General features: G+C 51.9%; 1 protein-coding gene across 2 annotated transcripts in view; it reads left to right on the forward strand.

The window, feature by feature from the left end:
* The window catches only part of OTOF (otoferlin), a 141,614-nt gene that overhangs the window by 51,403 nt on the left and 76,804 nt on the right, over positions 1–13,407 (forward strand). For both annotated transcript variants that reach the window (XM_040058710.2, XM_040058712.2), the window contains 4 exons: positions 284–338; positions 2,555–2,686; positions 5,172–5,234; positions 6,048–6,132. In XM_040058710.2, coding sequence (XP_039914644.1) covers positions 284–338; positions 2,555–2,686; positions 5,172–5,234; positions 6,048–6,132 — 335 coding nt within the window. The remainder of the gene's footprint in view (positions 1–283; positions 339–2,554; positions 2,687–5,171; positions 5,235–6,047; positions 6,133–13,407) is intronic.

Raw genomic sequence — 13,407 nt, forward strand, 5'->3', positions numbered from 1 at the left:
GGGGCTTGGGACAAGGACCTGGAGGGACAGGACACAGGGAAAGCTGGGATGGACGGGATATTGGGGCGGAATTGGGAATTATCCCCTGGGAGGGACGGAATTCCCAAAGAAGCTGCGCTGATCCATCCCTGGAAGTGTCCCAGCCCAGGCTGGATGAGGTTTGGAGCAATCTGGGATGGTGGCAGGCGCCAGGCTCCGGATGACCTTCACGGTGCCTTCCCATTCCGCGATTCCACGAATTCCATCCGTGGCTTGACCGAGGGTTTCTCCCGCCTCTCCCAAGGTCCAAGCCCGACATCAGGATGGAGCCGAGCGCCGGGAGACCCATGGATTACCAGGTGGGTGACCTGACGCCGTGCGCAGAGTTCCCGGCGGGTCTCGGATCTCCGGGCTCGGAACCAGGACATCCCAAGGGCTGGAATTTCACTGCTGGAGCCGTAAACTCAGCACGAAGTGACTGACGGGGTTTGTTGTGCAGCACGTGAAACACGGAGAGCCCAAACTAAGCCCAAGTTAAGTCGAAATTTAGCCCAAATTAGGCCCAAATTAAGACAAAATTAAGCCCAAGTTAAGCCCAAATTAAGCCCAAGTTAATTAATTTGAAATTAAGTTGAAATTAAGCCCAAGTTAAGCACAAAATTAATCAAGCCCAAATTAAGCCAAAATTAAGCCCAAATTAAACTGAAATTAAGCCAAAATTAAACCAAAATTAAGCCAAAATTAATCCCAAATTAAGCCCAAGATAAACCCAAATTAAATCAAAATTAAGACGAAATTAAGTCAAAATTAAGATGAAGTTAAGCCCATATTAATTAAGCCTATATTAATTAAGCCCAAGTTAAGTGGAAATTTAGTCAAAATTAAGGCGTAATTAAGCCTAAGTTAAGCCCAAGTTAAGTCAAAATTAAACCCAAATTAATTAAGACGAAATTAAGCCCAAGTTAAGTCGAAATTAAGTCTTAATTAAGCCCATATTAATTAAGCCCAAATTAATTAAGCCCAAATTAAGCCAAAATTAAACCCAAATTAAGCCCAAATCAAGCCTGAGTTAAGCCGAAATTAAGCCAAAATTAAGCACAAGTTAAGGCCAAATTAAGCCCAGATTAAGCCCAAGTTAAACACAAATTAAGCCCAAACTAAGCCAAAATTAAGACGAAGTTAAGCCGAAATTAAGCCCAAATTAAGCTGGAATTACGCCCAAATTAAGCCGAAATTAAGCCCAAATTAATTAAGCTCAAATTAAGACCTCTTTGAGGTTGTCCCCATGGAATTTCTCCCGGGAGCAGCCTGGGATGGCGGAACGTGTCCCGGATGGCGGATTGGGACGAGCTTCAAGGTCCCTCCCAACTCCAATCATTCCACGATCCCGACGCGTCCTCCACAGGGATCGGTCTCCCGGATCCCACGGCTCCGTTAAATCCGTTGGATTTTTTCTCCCCGCGTCCCGCCAAGCGCCCGGAATTCCCGGGATCTCCCGCATCCCTCCCAGCCCCTTCTCCTCTGCGTCCCGGCGGGCCCCACTGCAATTCCCACCGGGAATTCCGCTCTGCCGGAACCCCCGGCAGCGCTGAGGATTCCGGGATTTGCTGCGCTCCCCAGGGAAACGCTGCGTCGGACCTGAGGCTGCGGGAAACGCTCCCGGAATGGAGCGACGGCGCCGGGATCGTGGGTGTGGAGTTGGGATGGGAGCGTGTGACGTCACGGGGTGGAAAATCTAGGATTTAAGGGTTTAGGATATAATAATAATGGATATAAAGCAAGATGGAGGATTTAGGGATACGTCCTTCGTTTCCACCTTCTTTTCCATGGATTTCTCCATGGATTTGGGTGGGATTTTGTAATTGGGTCGGGAGGCTGTGTCCTTCTTTTCCACCTTCTTTTCCATGGATTTCTCCATGGATTTGGGTGGGATTTGGTAATTGGGTTGGGAGGCTGTGTCCTTCTTTTCCACCTTCTTTTCCATGGATTTCTCCATGGATTTGGGTGGGATTTTGTAATTGGGTTGGGAGGCTGAGTCCTTCTTTTCCACCTTCTTTTCCATGGATTTCTCCATGGATTTGGGTGGGATTTTGTAATTGGGTTGGGAGGCTGAGTCCTTCTTTTTCACCTTCTTTTCCATGGATTTCTCCATGGATTTGGGTGGGATTTTGCAATTGGGTTTGGAAAAAATTCCGCGTTTCGGGCCAGGGGCGGTTGGTGATTGGCTTAAAAGTAAAAATAATTTAGGTGTCATTCCATAATTGGACATTTTTATCCTTAAAAAACCTTGGAGAGAGAGAGGGATAGGAGGTCTCCACGTTTAGTTTGTTATCCGGAAATTCCGTAGAACTCATGGATTCCGAGACCGGGATAAAGATAAAAAAAAAATTAACAAACATCCGGAACGCCAAATCCCGAGCGTTTAATTCCCGACCCTGCCGGGAAAAAAGGGGGGAAAAAAAAAAAAACCCCGCAACAGAGGCGTCGGGAATGGGTCAAAGCATCCCGTAGCTGCTCCCGGGGTGGGCACGGAATTCTGGGAATTCCGGGAATTCCGGGAATTCCTCTCTTCCAGGTGAGCGTCACCGTCATCGAGGCCCGGCAGCTGGTGGGGCTGAACATGGATCCGGTGGTTTGCGTGGAAGTTGGCGAGGAGAAGAAATTCACTTCCATGAAGGAATCCACAAATTGTCCCTACTACAACGAGGTGGGTCCGGATCCGGCGCCGCTCCAATCCCTAAGGAATGTTCCGTTTCCCCAGGATCAGGGGATTTCTTTCGTATCCGTGGGTTTTTTTGGTTTTTGTTTTTTTTTTTTTTTTGGGTTATAATTCCGTGGGAATAAGGAAAAGTCGCAAACCGCACGGGAGAAACAAAAAGCTTTGGCCTCTGGAGTTTTGGGATCAATGATTCCCAGGTTTTTCCAGGAAATCTGGGCTTCAGTTGGCTCAGTGGTATCCACGGCAATCCCAGGTTTTGTCCAGTGATTCCCAGGGATTTTCCAGGAAATCTGGGCTTCGGTTGGATCATTGAATGGGATCAGTTGTATCCATGGTGATTCCAGGTTTTATCCCGTGATTCCCAGGTTTTCCAGGAAATCTGGGCTTCAGCTGGCTCAGTGGTATCCATGGTGATTCCAGGTTTTATCCAGTGATTCCCAGGTTTTCCCAGGAAATCTGAGCTTTGGTGGCTCAGTGAGCCGAATCAGTGGTATCCATGGTGATTCCAGGTTTTATCCAGTGATTCCCAGGTTTTCCAGGAAATCTGGGCTTCAGCTGGCTCAGTGGTATCCATGGTGATTCACGGTTTTATCCAGTGATTCCCAGGTTTTCCAGGAAATCTGGGCTTCAGTTGGCTCAGTGTGGGTGGGATCAGTGGTATCCATGGTGATTCACGGTTTTATCCAGTGATTCCCAGGTTTTCCAGGAAATCTGGGATTCAGTTGGATCAGTGAGCGGGATCAGTGGTATCCGTGGTGATTCCAGGTTTTATCCAGTGATTCCCAGGTTTTCCAGGAAATCTGGGCTTCGGTTGGCTTCAGTTGGATCAGTGGTATCCATGGTGATTCCAGGTTTTATCCAGTGATTCCCAGGTTTTCCCAGGAAATCTGAGCTTTGGTGGCTCAGTGAGCTGAATCAGTGGTATCCATGGTGATTCTGGGTTTTATCCTGTGGTTCCCAGGTTTCCCAGGAAGTCTGGGCTTTGATTGGATCAGTGAGCGGGATCAGTGGTATCCATGGTGATTCCAGGTTTTATCCAGTGATTCCCAGGTTTTCCAGGAAATCTGGGCTTCCGTTGGCTCAGTGGTATCCATAGTGATTCCAGGTTTTATCCAGTGATTCCCAGGGGTTTTCCAGGAAATCTGGGCTTCAGTTGGCTTCAGTGAACTGGCTCAGTTGTATCCATGGTGATTCCAGGTTTTATCCAGTGATTCCCAGGTTTTCCAGGAAATCTGGGCTTTGGTTGGATCCGTGGGAGAGGGGATCAGTGGTATCCACGGTGATTCCAGGTTTTATCCAGTGATTCCCAGGGATTTTCCAGGAAATCTGGGCTTCGATTGGATCATTGAATGGGATCAGTTGTATCCTTGGTGATTCCCGGTTTTATCCAGTGATTTCCAGGTTCTCCAGGAAATCTGGGCTTTGGTTGGCTTCAGTGAGCGGGATCAGTGGTATCCATGGTGATTCCAGGTTTTATCCAGTGATTCTCAGGGATTTTCCAGGAAATCTGGGCTTTGATTGGATCAGTGAGCGGGATCAGTGTTATCCACAGTGATTCCAGGTTTTATCCAGTGATTCCCAGGTTTTCCAGGAAATCTGGGCTTCAGTTGGCTTCAGTGAACTGGCTCAGTTGTATCCATGGTGATTCCCGGTTTTATCCAGTGATTCCCAGGTTTTCCAGGAAATCTGGGCTTTGATTGGATCAGTGGTATCCATGGTGATTCCAGGCTTTATCCAGTGATTCCCAGGTTTTCCCAGGAAATCTGGGCTTTGGTGGCTCAGTGAGCCGAATCAGTGGTATCCATGGTGATTCCGGGTTTTATCCTGTGGTTCCCAGGTTTTCCAGGAAATCTGGGCTTCAGCTGGCTCAGTGGTATCCATGGTGATTCCAGGTTTTATCCAGTGATTCCCAGGGGTTTTCCAGGAAATCTGGGCTTCGGTTGGCTCGGTGTGGGTGGGATCAGTGGTATCCATGGTGATTCCAGGTTTTATCCAGTGATTCCCAGGTTTTCCAGGAAATCTGGGATTTGGTTGGATCCGTGGGAGAGGGATCAGTGGTATCCATGGTGATTCCAGGTTTTATCCAATGATTCCCAGGTTTTCCAGGAAATCTGGGCTTTGGTTGGATCCGTGGGAGAGGGGATCAGTTGTATCCATGGTGATTCTCGGTTTTATCCTGTGATTCCCAGGTTTTCCAGGAAATCTGGGCTTCAGTTGGCTCAGCGGGAGAGAGGATCAGTGGTATCCATGGTGATTCTCGGTTTTATCCGGTGATTCCCAGGTTTTCCAGGAAATCTGGGTTTCAGTTGGATCAGTGGTATCCATGGTGATTCCAGGCTCAGTGTTGGGATTCCATGGATCCGTCCCTGCCGGGCCATGGGCTCCAGGAGCTCCCGCAGGCAGCCTCAGCTTCTCCGGGGGAATTCTCAATCCCGATGGATCCCATCCCTCACAATCCCTTTTTCCCTTCCAGTATTTCGTCTTCGATTTCCACGTCCCCCCCGACGTCATGTTCGACAAGATCATCAAGCTCTCCGTAAGTGATCCCGACGCTCCTCGTCCTTTTTTTTGGGTGGATTTGGAAGCCAACACCCCATTTCTGGGACGGATCTGAGGTCCTCGGATGTGAGATTCCCGGCAGGAATTCTCTTCTGCAGACCCCCAGTCTGTTTTTCTCCTCCAGCCTCCATTCCCGGCTCCTGAAATTCCCTGCGTTCCTCTTCGCGGGTGGTCTCTGGTATTCCAAAGCCGGGTGGAACCAAACCTTGGGATTTATTTTTTGGTGGAGGAGAAATTCCCTCCTGAGCCCGCCAGGGAAATTCCAGGGGCATCAGAGCTGTGGAAATCCGGGACTGGGAATGCCGGGAGCAAAGTCACGATTCCAGCCCAGGCGAAACCAGGAAGGGGACAAACGCGACCTCCAGATTCCCTGCCCAATTAGGGCGCATTAATTAGGATCATCCATATCCATCCCGGTGCGCGGACTGGCTGTGCGATTTCTCCCAATTTTTCCTCGAAATTCCAAAGGCTCTCTCTTCCCTCAGTTAAAACATCCCGGTGTCTGCTGCTGTAGCGGCTGGAAAAGGAATCTCGCTCTGAAGATTAATTTCTTTGCGTTTTGTGGGGGTTTTTTTTGTTTTTGCTCATTCCAAACATAAACTTCCTGGAAATCCCACCAATCAGGAGCCGGCGCCCTCAGAACCTTCCCCAGACCAAGGAAAACTCCCTGGCTCCTTTCCCACCAGGAACATTGGAATGGCTTCGTGGCTCCTAAAAATTCCCGAGCTTTTTTTTTTTTTTTTTTTTTTTTTTTTTTTAATATCGCGGTTTTTCCCCTCTTGATTTCCAGGTGATCCACTCCAAAAACCTCCTGCGGAGCGGGACGCTGGTGGGATCCTTCAAGATGGATGTCGGGACTGTTTACACGCAACCCGGTGCGTGAAACGTCGCTCGTAACCATTCCCGGCCTTCCGCGCCTGCTCCGAGGGGGTAAAATTCCTGGAAAATGAGCCAGGCGGGGGCTGGCTTCCTTGGAAAATGCTTTCCCAGTTTAGTGTAAGCGTCCAGGATATGAACAGCTCACCTGGACTCGCTCCTAGGTCAGGGAAGAGCACCTGGCACCTCCGGATTCCATCCTGGAATCCCGGAATCCCGGAATCCCAGGGAGGTTTGGGTGTGATGGGAATTTAGGGATAATTTAATTCCACCCCCGCCGTGGGTTGGAGCACTTCCCGGTATCCCAGGGCGCTCCAAGCCCCAATGTCCAACCCGGCCATGGACGCTCCCAGGGATCCAGGGGCAGCCACAGCTTTTCTGGGAATTCCAGCCCAGCCCTTCCCCACCCTCCCAGACAGGAATTCCTTCCCAAGATCCCACCCCAAGCTCCTCTTTCCCAGTGGGAAGCCATTCCCTGGCTCCTGGCCCTCCAGGCCTTGTCCTTGGTCCCTCTCCAGCTCTCCTGGAGCACTTTTAGGCCCTGGAAGGGGATCCGGGGTCTCCCTGGATCCAGCTCTTCTCCAGCTTTCCTGGAGCTCATTTAGGCCAGGAAGGGGATCTGGAGTCTCCCTGGATCCAGCTCTCCTGGAGCTCCTTTAGGCTCAGGAAAGGGATCTGGAGTCTCCCTGGATCCAGCTCTTCTCCAGCTCTCCTGGAGCCCTTTTAGGCTCAGGAAAGGGATCTGGAATCTCCCTGGATCCAGCTCCTCTCCAGCTCTCCTGGAGCTCCTTTAGGCCAGGAAAGGGATCTGGAGTCTCCCTGAATCCAGCTCTTCTCCAGCTCTCCTGGAGTCCTTTTAGGCTCAGGAAGGGGATCTGGAGTCTCCCTGGATCCAGCTCTCCTGGAGCTCCTTTAGGCCAGGAAGGGGATCTGGAGTCTCCCTGGATCCAGCTCTTCTCCAGCTCTCCTGGAGCCCTTTTAGGCTCAGGAAAGAGATCTGGAGTCTCCCTGGATCCAGCTCTCCTGGAGCCCTTTTAGGCTCAGGAAAGGGATCTGGAGTCTCCCTGGATCCAGCTCTCCTCCAGCTCTCCTGGAGCTCCTTTAGGCCAGGAAAGGGATCTGGAGTCTCCCTGGATCCAGCTCTCCTGGAGCCCTTTTAGGCTCAGGAAAGGGATCTGGAGTCTCCCTGGATCCAGCTCTCCTGGAGCTCCTTTAGGCCAGGAAGGGGATCTGGAGTCTCCCTGAATCCAGCTCTTCTCCAGCTCTCCTGGAGCCCTTTTAGGCCAGGAAATGGATCTGGAGTCTCCCTGAATCCAGCTCTTCTCCAACTCTCCTGGGCCTCCTTTAGGCTCAGGAAAGGGATTTGGAGTCTCCCTGGATCCAGCTCTCCTCCAGCTCTCCTGGAGCCCTTTTAGACCAGGAAAGGGATCTGAAGTCTTCCTGGATCCAGCTCTCCTGGAGCTCCTTTAGGCTCAGGAAAGGGATTTGGAGTCTCCCTGGATCCAGCTCTCCTCCAGCTCTCCTGGAGCTCCTTTAGGCCAGGAAAGGGATCTGGAGTCTCCCTGGATCCAGCTCTCCTGGAGCTCCTTTAGGCCAGGAAAGGGATCTGGAGTCTCCCTGGATCCAGCTCTCCTGGAGCTCCTTTAGGCCAGGAAGGGGATCTGGAGTCTCCCTGGATCCAGCTCTCCTGGAGCCCTTTTAGGCCAGGAAAGGGATCTGGAGTCTCCCTGGATCCAGCTCTCCTCCAGCTCTCCCAGGTGTCACCACGATCCCTCCTGGATGTGCTGGTGTCCATCCCTACCCTGCCCCAGGTGAAATTCCCAGGCAGGACATCAACATTCCCGACAGGAATGTCCAGGCCTGGATCCTGCCCTGCCTTTCATCCCAGCCGGTAATGGGATGTCCGGAAAAGAGGGAGAGGTCGATTAGAGCTGATGATCCTCAGATTCAACCATCCCCAGCCCCGCCAAGGCCACCGCCGAGGTGTCCCAGGTCCCCAGGCGCCACATCCGCAGTTCCCAGTTCCATTTCTCCCTCAACAACCTCTGTCCTATCCCGTGGCGTTCCAAAGTCGGCATTCCCGAGTCAGCATTCCCAAGTCAGCATTCCCTGTCTCAAAGTTTGCACGCGGACGCCCATGTGAGCCTTCCGTCAGGCTTTGGGAATTCCCTACAAACCCGATTCCCGTGTTCTCATCCTGTTGTTTCTCCATCTTCAACGCCCAGCCGCCCTTTCCCAACGGATTTTCCAGGGGTTTCTCAGAATCTCTCACTCACAGGATGGGTCCCGCTCCGCGTCCTTTGAGAATTCCCTACAAACCCAATTCCTGCACTCTCATCCCATTGTTTCTCCACCTTCAACGCCCAGCCGCCCTTTCCCAATGGATTTTCCAGGGGTTTCTTGGGATCCCTCACTCACAGGGGCAGGTCCCGCTCTGCAGAAGGCCGCATCCTTTGAGAATTCCTTACAAACCCAATTCCTGCACTCTCATCCCGTTGTTTCTCCACATTCAATGCCCAGCTGCCCTTTCCCAACGGCTTTTCCAGGGGTTTCTCGGGATCCCTCACTCACAGGGGCAGGTCCCGCTCCGTGTCCTTTGACAATTCCCTACAAACCAAATTCCCGCATTCTCATCTCGTTGTTTGTCCACCTTCAGCGCCCAGCCGCCCTTTCCCAATGGATTTTCCAGGGGTTTCTCAGGATCCCTCACTCACAGGGGCAGGTCCCGCTCCACGTCCTTTGACAATTCCCTACAAACCTTATTCCCGCATTCTCATCCCGTTGTTTCTCCACCTTCAACGCCCAGCCACCCTTTCCGAACGGATTTTCCAGGGGTTTCTCGGGATCCCTCACTCACAGGGCGGGTCCTGCTCTGAGGAAGGCTGCGTCCTTTGAGAATTCCCTACAAACCCAATTCCCGCATTCTCATCCCGTTGTTTCTCCACCTTCAACACCCATCCGTCCTTTCCCAATCGATTTTCCAGGGTTTTCTCGGGATCCCTCACTCACAGGGGCGGGTCCTGCTCTGAGGAAGGCTGCATCCTTTGAGAATTCCTTACAAACCCAATTCTCGCATTCTCATCCCATTGTTTCTCCATCTTCAACACCCATCCCGCCCTTTCCCAACGGATTTTCCAGGGGTTTCTCAGGATCCCTCACTCACAGGGGCAGGTCCCACAATGCAGAAGGCTGCATCCTTTGAGAATTCCCTACAAACCCAATTCCCGCACTCTCATCCCATTGTTTCTCCATCTTCAACACCCATCCCGCCCTTTCCCAACGGATTTTCCAGGGGTTTCTCTGGATCCCTCACTCTCAGGGCAGATCCCGCTCCGCATCCTTTGACAATTCCCTACAAACCATATTCCCGCATTCTCATCCTGTGGTTTCTCTGCTCTCAATGCCCAGCCACCCTTTCCCAACGGATTTTCCAGGGGTTTCTTGGGATCCCTCACTCACAGGGCAGGTCCCACTCCATGGAAGGCCGCATCCTTTGAGAATGCCCTACAAACCAAATTCCCGCATTTTCATCCCGTTGTTTCTCCACCTTCAACACCCATCCGTCCTTTCCCAATGGATTTTCCAGGGGTTTCTCAGAATCCCTCACTCACAGGATGGGTCCCGCTCCGTGTCCTTTGAGAATTCCCTACAAACCCAATTCCCGCATTCTCATCCCGTTGTTTCTCCACCTTCAACGCCCAGCCGCCCTTTCCCAATGGATTTTCCAGGGTTTTCTCAGGAACCCTCACTCACAGGGGCAGGTTCCGCTCTGCAGAAGGCGGCATCCTTTGAGAATTCCCTACAAACCCGATTCCCGTGTTCTCATCCCCATTTTTCTCCGCCTTCAATGCCCAGCTGCCCTTTCCCAATGAATTTTCCAGGGGTTTCTCAGGATCCCTCACTCTCAGGGCAGATCCCGCTCCGTGTCCTTTGACAATTCCCTACAAACCAAATTCCTGCATTCTCATCCCGTTGTTTCTCCACCTTCAACACCCAGCCGCCCTTTCCCAATGGATTTTCCAGGGGTTTCTCTGGATCCCTCACTCACAGGGGTGGGTCCTGCTCTGAGGAAGGCTGCGTCCTTTGAGAATTCCCTACAAACCCAATTCCCACATCCTCATCCCATTGTTTCTCCATTTTCAACACCCAGCCACCCTTTCCCAATGGATTTTCCAGGGGTTTCTCGGGATCCCTCACTCAGAGGGCAGGTCCCACTCCGCGTCCTTTGACAATTCCCTACAAACCGAATTCCCGCATTCTCATCCCGTTGTTTCTCCACCTTCAATGCCCAGCCGCCCTTTCCCAATCGATTTTCCAGGGGTTTCTCAGGATCCCTCACTCACAGGGCGGGTCCCGCTCCGCGGAAGGCCGCATCCTTTGAGAATTCCTTACAAACCCAATTCCCGCATTCTCATCCCATTGTTTCTCCACCTTCAACACCCATCCGTCCTTTCCCAACGGATTTTCCAGGGTTTTCTCGGGATCCCTCACTCACAGGGCGGGTCCTGCTCCACAGAAGGCTGCGTCCTTTGAGAATTCCCTACAAATTCAATTCCTGCATTCTCATCCCATGGTTTCTCTGCTCTCAACGCCCAGCCGCCCTTTCCCAATGGATTTTCCAGGGGTTTCTTGGGATCCCTCACTCAGAGGGCAGGTCCCACTCCACGGAAGGCTGCGTCCTTTGAGAATTCCTTACAAACCAAATTCCTGCATTCTCATCTCGTTGTTTCTCCGCCTTCAACACCCAGCTGCCCTTTCCCAACGGCTTTTCCAGGGTTTTCTCGGAATCCCTCACTCACAGGGGCAGGTCCCGCTCCGCATCCTTTGAGAATTCCCTGCAAACCCAATTCCCGCATTCTCATCCCGTTGTTTCTCCACCTTCAACGCCCAGCCACCCTTTCCCAATGGATTTTCCAGGGGTTTCTCTGGATCCCTCACTCACAGGGCAGGTCCCACTCCATGGAAGGCTGCATCCTTTGAGAATTCCTTACAAACCCAATTCCCACATTCTCATCCCGTGGTTTCTCTGCTCTCAATGCCCAGACACCCTTTCCCAACAAATTTTCCAGGGGTTTCTTTGGATCTCTCACTCACAGGGCAGGTCCCACTCCATGGAAGGCCGCATCCTTTGAGAATTCCCTACAAACCCAGTTCCCACCTTCTCATCCCGTTGTTTCTCCATCTTCAACACCCAGCCGCCCTTTCCCAATGGATTTTCCAGTGGTTTCTCGGAATCCCTCACTCACAGGATGGGTCCCGCTCTGCGTCCTTTGAGAATTCCCTACAAATCCAATTCCCGCATTCTCATCCCATGGTTTCTCTACCTTCAACGCCCAGCCGCCCTTTCCCAATGGATTTTCCAGGGGTTTCTTGGGATCCTTCACTCATGGGGTGGGTCCCGCTCCGTGTCCTTTGAGAATTCCCTACAAACCCAATTCCTGCACTCTCATCCCATTGTTTCTCCACCTTCAACGCCCAGCCGCCCTTTCCCAACGGATTTTCCAGGGATTTCTCAGGATCCCTCACTCACAGGGGCAGGTCCCACTCTGCAGAAGGCAGCGTCCTTTGAGAATTCCCTACAAACCCAATTCCCGCATCCTCATCCCATTGTTTCTCCATTTTCAACACCCAGCCACCCTTTCCCAATGGATTTTCCAGGGGTTTCTCGGGATCCCTCACTCAGAGGGCAGGTCCCACTCCGCATCCTTTGACAATTCCCTACAAACCATATTCCCGCATTCTCATCCCATTGTTTCTCCATTTTCAACAACCAGCCGCCCTTTCCCAATGGATTTTCCAGGGGTTTCTCGGAATCCCTCAATCACAGGTGCAGGTCCCGCTCCGTGTCCTTTGAGAATTCCCTACAAACCCAATTCCCACGTTCTCATCCCGTTGTTTCTCCACCTTCAACACCCATCCCGTCCTTTCCTAATGGATTTTCCAGGGTTTTCTCAGGATCCCTCACTCACAGGGGCAGGTCCCACAATGCAGAAGGCCGCATCCTTTGAGAATTCCTTACAAACCCAATTCCCGCATTCTCATCCCGTGGTTTCTCTGCTCTCAATGCCCAGACACCCTTTCCCAACAAATTTTCCAGGGGTTTCTTGGGATCCCTCACTCACAGTGCGGGTCCCGCTCCGCGTCCTTTGAGAATTCCCTTCAAACCCAATTCCTGCACTCTCATCCCATTGTTTCTCGACCTTCAACGCCCAGCCACCCTTTCCCAACGGATTTTCCAGGGGTTTCTTGGGATCCATCACTCACAGTGCAGGTCCCGATCCGCGGAAGGCCGTGTCCTTTGAGAATTCCCTACAAACCCAATTCCCGCATTCTCATCTCGTTGTTTCTCCACCTTCAACGCCCAGCCGCCCTTTCCCAATGGATTTTCCAGGGGTTTCTCGGGATCCCTCACTCACAGGGTGGGTCCCGCTCCACGTCCTTTGACAATTCCCTACAAACCAAATTCCCGCATTCTCATCCCCTTGTTTCTCCTCCTTCAACACCCATCCGCCCTTTCCCAATTGATTTTCCAGGGTTTTCTCAGGATCACTCAATCGCAGGGCGGGTCCTGCTCTGAGGAAGGCCGCATCCTTTGAGAATTCCCTACAAACCCAATTCCCGCATTCTCATCCCGTGGTTTCTCCATCTTCAACACGAGCCGCCCTTTCCCAATGGATTTTCCAGGGTTTTCTCGGGATCCCTCACTCACAGGGCAGGTCCCACTCCATGGAAGGCTGCATCCTTTGACAATTCCCTACAAACCCAATTCCCACATTCTCATCCCGTGGTTTCTCTGCTCTCAATGCCCAGCCACCCTTTCCCAACAAATTTTCCAGGGGTTTCTCGGGATCCCTCACTCACAGGGCAGGTCCCACAATGCAGAAGGCTGCATCCTTTGAGAATTCCCTACAACCCCAATTCCCGCATCCTCATCCCATTGTTTCTCCATCTTCAACACCCATCCCGCCCTTTCCCAACGGATTTTCCAGGGGTTTCTCTGGATCCCTCACTCACAGGGGCGGGTCCTGCTCTGAGGAAGGCCGCATCCTTTGAGAATTCCCTACAAACCCAATTCCCGCATTCTCATCCCACGGTTTCTCTGCTCTCAATGCCCAGACACCCTTTCCCAACAAATTTTCCAGGGGTTTCTTGGGATCCTTCACTCACAGGGTGGGTCCCACTCTGCAGAAGGCCGCATCCTTTGAGAATTCCTTACAAACCCGATTCCCGCATTCTCATCCCGTTGTTTCTCCACCTTCAACGCCCAGCCGCCC

The sequence above is a fragment of the Hirundo rustica genome, chromosome 3 (genome assembly GCF_015227805.2).
Source record: "Hirundo rustica isolate bHirRus1 chromosome 3, bHirRus1.pri.v3, whole genome shotgun sequence".
NCBI classification, from domain to species: Eukaryota; Metazoa; Chordata; class Aves; order Passeriformes; family Hirundinidae; genus Hirundo; species Hirundo rustica.